Genomic DNA, 5,220 nt, shown 5'->3' on the forward strand with positions numbered 1-5,220 from the left:
TGTGTGGTGCTAACTGTCCAGAACAAACAATAGTGGCTTAGAAGGTGAAATATGAAACTGAATGGGACAGGATTCAGAATGGAGACAGGCTCCTCAGGGATGAGCTGCTAATTATCCTCCTAGGGGTTTCTGGGAGTCTAGCAAAGATTTCATCCTATTTGGCACCTTTTTGCCAGATTCTCACATATTCTCCCAGGCTTGCTGCCCTCTCAGAACACAGGACATCTGACTCTCCAGCCCTCACCCCACCCCTTCCCAGGCCAACATCCTCCCTAAACCCAGGTGTCCTGAGCCAGAGAAGCAGCTCCTTTCCGGAAACCCAGGTGTCCTGTTCCCTATCTCACCGCATACAAATAAGCTTCTGAAGGCATCTTTGTTTCTTTAGCCTCAGAGAGCACCACCCCAGGCCTACCCCCAACCCCTTTAATTACTCCCCTACCCCCCAGCCTCCTCCCTTCTGCAACATTTTAAACTCTTCCCCCACCAGCACCACCCCCTTCAATGTTTTCCATAAAGTTGCTGAGAAGAGCCCAGACTAATGGGTGAGAAGGGAGAGATACCGCATTCCTGGGTTCCAGAAAAGCTGTAAGGACTGAAGAATCCAGACCCCTGGGTTCTGGGAGACAATAGCAGATAGGGTGCAGAAGTGGGACTCTCAAAGACACAAGGTGAAAAGGAATGGGGGTTATTGACCAAGGTGTGGGGGCCAAGGCTTCTGAGTTCACTCAACCTTCTCCTCCACACCTATTTAGGGTTGTCCTTCCTACCTCCTTGGCTCTGTCCCTTTCCCTCAGGACCCAGTGAGAAAGAATGAGGGAGTATTCATGCCGACAGGGCCCTCTGCTGCTACTGCTATTGCTGGGTAAGTGAGGAGGGGGGGGTAGACAGGACTGGCAGGTGGGAAGAGAACTGATACTGAGGAACACTGATTCTTAGCACACTGAACTATTTCTCTCTCCTCCCAGAACTCCTGATCTGCCTTTCCACCTTCAGCTTTCTTCCTCTCTGGCTTATTCATCCCCACTGCTCTGAAATCTCTGCATCCCTAAGGGTTAGAGGAGATTTCCCTTCTAAGACCCTTTTCTCTGGAGGTTCCCCTGCAACCCAGACATATAAGAAGTTGCTGGCTCCCCAGTCTAGACTCCAGGCATTTTCCCATCTTCCCATTACTACAACCTGATTATTGGGGCCCAGGCCCCAAGCACCACAGAAAAACACTGCATCCCATGTTTTCTTACTCATTTTCTCTGTTATTCATAGTCACCCCCTCCCCCATTCTAGAATTATATTCCCCTTTTCTGTTCCAACTCTACCAAATACAAGAGAACTAACCTAATCACTCCCCTTATCCCATCCCAGTTTGGTTGTCAGATTCCTACTGTCTCTAAGCCCTTCTCTGTGTTATCTCCCTTCCTCCGTATTATTTTACACCCACAACCAGGTTAACCAGCCCCATCTCTTTATTTTCTCTGTGGAGCATCTGCAGTGCGATAGAAACCTCAGTGTGAATCCTGGTGCTGACACCTAATAACCATGTGAACTTGGACAAATCCCTTACTTTGGTCATTTATAGGACTTAAGGCTAGAAAGAACCTTGGAGATCATGGTCCAATACCCTTATTTTACAAAGAAGGGATACTGAGGCCCAGGGGAGTAAAAAAAATTGCCCAAGGTTACACAAGAAGTAAGTAGCTGAGCTAGGATTCCTAACTGGGTCTACCGACTCTAAATTCCATGGTCATTCCATTACACAACATTGCTTCTCTTAGTCCCCATTTTCTCATCTGCAAAATGGAGAGAATTATGCCTGCCTCCTTCACAAAGTTTTATGAGGATCAACTGCAGAACTATATAAAAGTCAGTTATAATTATTATTCTTTCTCCAGGAGCTGCAGAAACACAGATGTTTCCAGGTACAAAGCCCTCAGAACCGGCCTCTCTACCCACTTAACGCTGGCCTGATCTATCTCCTGGCCTCACTATTCTCTCTGAGGCATCTTGCCTCTCAGCCTGTCATCACCCCATTCCCAGAACCAGAAATGTCCCATCTTCCGGGTTCTCATTATCCCTTTCACAAAACTCCGATGCCCTTTTTCACCAGGCCTGCCCCTATGTCTCCCCAGGCTGTGGGCAGCCCCGGATATCTGGCCGCATCGTGGGCGGGAGGGATGCCCGGGAGGGGGAGTGGCCATGGCAAGCCAGCCTGCAGTACCATCGGTCTCATGTGTGCGGGGCCTCACTCATCTCTCGCCAGTGGGTGTTGACCGCAGCTCACTGCTTCCCAAGGTTGGTTCTGGGAGGGAACAAAGAAGGATCTGGGTAGGACAGAGACTGGAAGGGAATGGCTGGGTCTGAGGGGGGAAACAGCCTGATGCCTGGAGTAGGGAATGGGCAGAAATGGATGTCTGAGTGGTTGGGAAAAAATGGGAGCCCTAGGAATCCTAAAGCCTGGACCCTAGGAAAGGAAAGGGGGCAAGGGAACAGGACTCGTAGGTTCCTGTTCCCCTCTCATTCTGGGCCAGGGGATGGGAAGAACACGGTTTGGGAAGGTAGGAGGTCAGAGGACTCAGAAAAGAAGCCAGAAGAGAAGCAGAGGATACTTGGATTTTCGGAGTAGGAAAAAGGACGGGAAGGGGGAGGACACCTGGGTCCCAGAAGGAAATAAGTTCCAGAGTCGGACCAATTAGCCTGGGTGTAGAGTGTTCCGAACATTGATTTTGGAGCCACAGAACCCAGGTTCGAATCCAGCTCTTCTATTTAGTGCCTGGATGACCTTCGGTCAAATACTTCCGGTATTTAATACAGGTATATAAATACCTTCAGTAACTACTCTGAACCCCAGCTGTAAAATGGGAGGGTTGGGCGCCAGCCGTAAACCCTAGGAAGATAAAAACTTTCGCTGGGACCTCTCCAGGAGTAGGACGCCTGACTCCTCTGCAAGGCCGAGGCGCGAAGACTGTCGGGCAGAGAGAGGCCAACAGAAAGAGGCCCGAGGCTGATGCCCTGCACCACGTGGAGGCTGGGGTGGGGGACGCCAGGGGAGGGTGGGGACGCGGGCAGGTTTGTGGAGTGCTGCGGCGAGGGCCAACCTCGGGCCCCGGGAAGAACCAGAGCAAGCGGGCTGCTGGAGGAAGAGGTGACTGGAGGGACTTGTCTCCTCCCTTCCCAGGCCCTGGGTTGCAGTTCTAATCCGCCTAAGCCTCTCTCCGGCTCTCTCGCCCCCAGACCCGTGAGGCTGTCGGAGTACCGAGTACGACTAGGGGAGTTCCGCCTGGCCCGGCCCTCGCCTCAAGCTCTCTCCTTGCCACTGCTGCGGGTCGTGCTCAACGCCAACTTTACGGAAGACGGGGCCCAGGGCGACATAGCGCTGGTCCAGCTCCACAGCCCGGTTCCATTCAGTGCCCGTATCCGGCCGGTCTGCCTACCTGGACCTGGAGCCCTGCCACCCCCAGGCACCCGGTGCTGGGTCACTGGTTGGGGCAGCCTCCAGCTCGGAGGTGAGCTGAGAAGGAGGGACCAAGGTGGCCTCTCCTGGCAGAGAACTCTGTATTCTGCCCCATCCACTTACCCCCCAAGTTGGGGGGGAGGAAGGAACTGCATACCTACCGCCTCACTACTGAGTCCAAATGCTCCCCTTCCGCATTCTCCATCGAACCCACAGTTCTTATTTTCCCAGTGTGCCCCTATCCCTTCTGGCAGATTTCTATTGCTCTCCTTCCCCTACCCCTACTAGAGAAGTATTTCTGAGAGGCTGCTATTCCTCTCCATGCCCCAGGGCTGCCCCATCCCTGTTCTGTCCTGTTCCCTCAGCACCACTGCCTGGCTCCCGGCCCCTGCAGGGCGTCCAGGTCCCCCTGATAGACAGACTGGCCTGTGATCAGCTTTACCACATGGACTCCGACATCCCCCTCTCAGAGGCCATAGTCTTGCCTGGCACTCTATGTGCAGGCTATGCCAGAGGCAGCAAGGATGCCTGCCAGGTAAGACCCCACCTGGGACCTAGGATTACAGCCCTCCCAGCTGTACCAGCCCACAAAGGTGGGCCTCCTCCCCCCATCTCCACCTCAAAGAAGGGATGTGAACTGGGTGCATGAGAAATCGTGAGGAACCCTGCCAAGGTGTCTTCACTTTAGCATTGCAAAAAGGGTAGGATATTAGTCGATCCACCAAACCTGGCCAAAAAACTGTGGAAATCATGTGAAGGTTTCATATAGGAGCCTTCTTTAGGTTCTAATGGCCCCATGTTAGGGTAGGGGAAGGAACAATGGCTCAAGTAGTCAGATCCTTTCCCATTCCCCATACATCAGTGAACAGGATGCAGTGGAGACCTCAGCTGTAGCAGCCTTAAGACCTGACACTTGGGTTCCAAGATGGAAGGAGGAGTTGGCAAGCTAGGAAGGGAAGAGGGATGCTGAGGTTGGGGGTTGCGAGCCGGGACAGCAACAGCCTGAGTTCTGAGAAAGGCATTGGGGGCAGAGAACACCAGAAGAGCTGAGCTGTTGTCTTCCCTCAGGGAGACTCTGGGGGCCCCCTGGTGTGCATCCAGTCTGGTCGATGGGTCCTCGAAGGTGTGGTGAGCTGGGGCAAGGGATGTGCTTTGCCCAACCGCCCAGGTGTCTACACCAGTGTGGCCCACTACTGGCCCTGGATCCAGGCCCACTTGAGCACCCCAGCCCTGCACCCCCCCCACCAAGAGCCCAGTCATCCCCAATCCCACCAGCTCTTGCCGTTATTTCTTCCTGGTTTCTAAAAATGACCAACTCAGCTCAGTGTGTGCTGGGAAAGTGAAATTGGAAGGGAAGTGAGACTCGGTATTTGCATGGAAAATTGGGTGATGGTTCTTTCAGGAAGAAACAGAGATGAACATCCGGGTCCCTCCCCCACTTCCTGACAACTTCAGAGGGCCACCTGATCCAGGATCCTCCTAATTCTAGAATTGCTCCTCCTACCTAGTTCTGCCCCTGGGGGACTCTGAAAGCTTCCTAATTCTAACCTAAAGTGCCTAATAAAGTTGAATAGACCCCTAAACTGTGGTTTGAATGTCATGAACTCCACTTTCTCCTTTCCCCTTTCCTTTTTTCCCATTCACCTCCTCCCTCAAAAAAAAATGCATCTAAAAGTCAAAGAATAGCAAAAGCAAAAACCAATATATCTCCACCAGAGCCATGAGAAAGGTGAGGATAATATGACCATGGCAAGGAGTAAAATACAAAAATACCC

At 52.5% G+C, this 5,220-nt stretch overlaps 1 protein-coding gene across 1 annotated transcript; it reads left to right on the plus strand.

The window, feature by feature from the left end:
* Positions 1-776: 776 nt before the first annotated feature.
* Positions 777-5,018, plus strand: LOC144456509 (serine protease 33-like). The gene is made up of 6 exons (XM_078151715.1): positions 777-862; positions 966-1,051; positions 2,102-2,286; positions 3,226-3,497; positions 3,811-3,980; positions 4,514-5,018. The coding sequence occupies exons 1-6, from the start codon at positions 811-813 to the stop codon at positions 4,748-4,750; spliced, it is 1,002 nt and encodes a 333-aa protein (XP_078007841.1). The 5' UTR covers positions 777-810; the 3' UTR covers positions 4,751-5,018.
* The last annotated feature ends 202 nt before the right edge of the window (positions 5,019-5,220 follow it).

The sequence above is a fragment of the Phascolarctos cinereus genome, unplaced genomic scaffold (genome assembly GCF_003287225.1).
Source record: "Phascolarctos cinereus isolate Bilbo 61053 unplaced genomic scaffold, phaCin_HiC Scaffold_4;HRSCAF=312, whole genome shotgun sequence".
NCBI lineage: Eukaryota > Metazoa > Chordata > Mammalia > Diprotodontia > Phascolarctidae > Phascolarctos > Phascolarctos cinereus.

Coding starts and splice junctions, on each gene's coding strand:
- LOC144456509 (XM_078151715.1), top strand. CDS start 811: ATGAGGGAGTATTCATGCCGACAGGGCCCTCTGCTGCTACTGCTATTG. Junction 1,052..2,101: donor AAATCTCTGCATCCCTAAGG/GTTAGAGGAGAT, acceptor CTTTTTCACCAG/GCCTGCCCCTATGTCTCCCC. Junction 3,981..4,513: donor GCAGCAAGGATGCCTGCCAG/GTAAGACCCCAC, acceptor GTCTTCCCTCAG/GGAGACTCTGGGGGCCCCCT.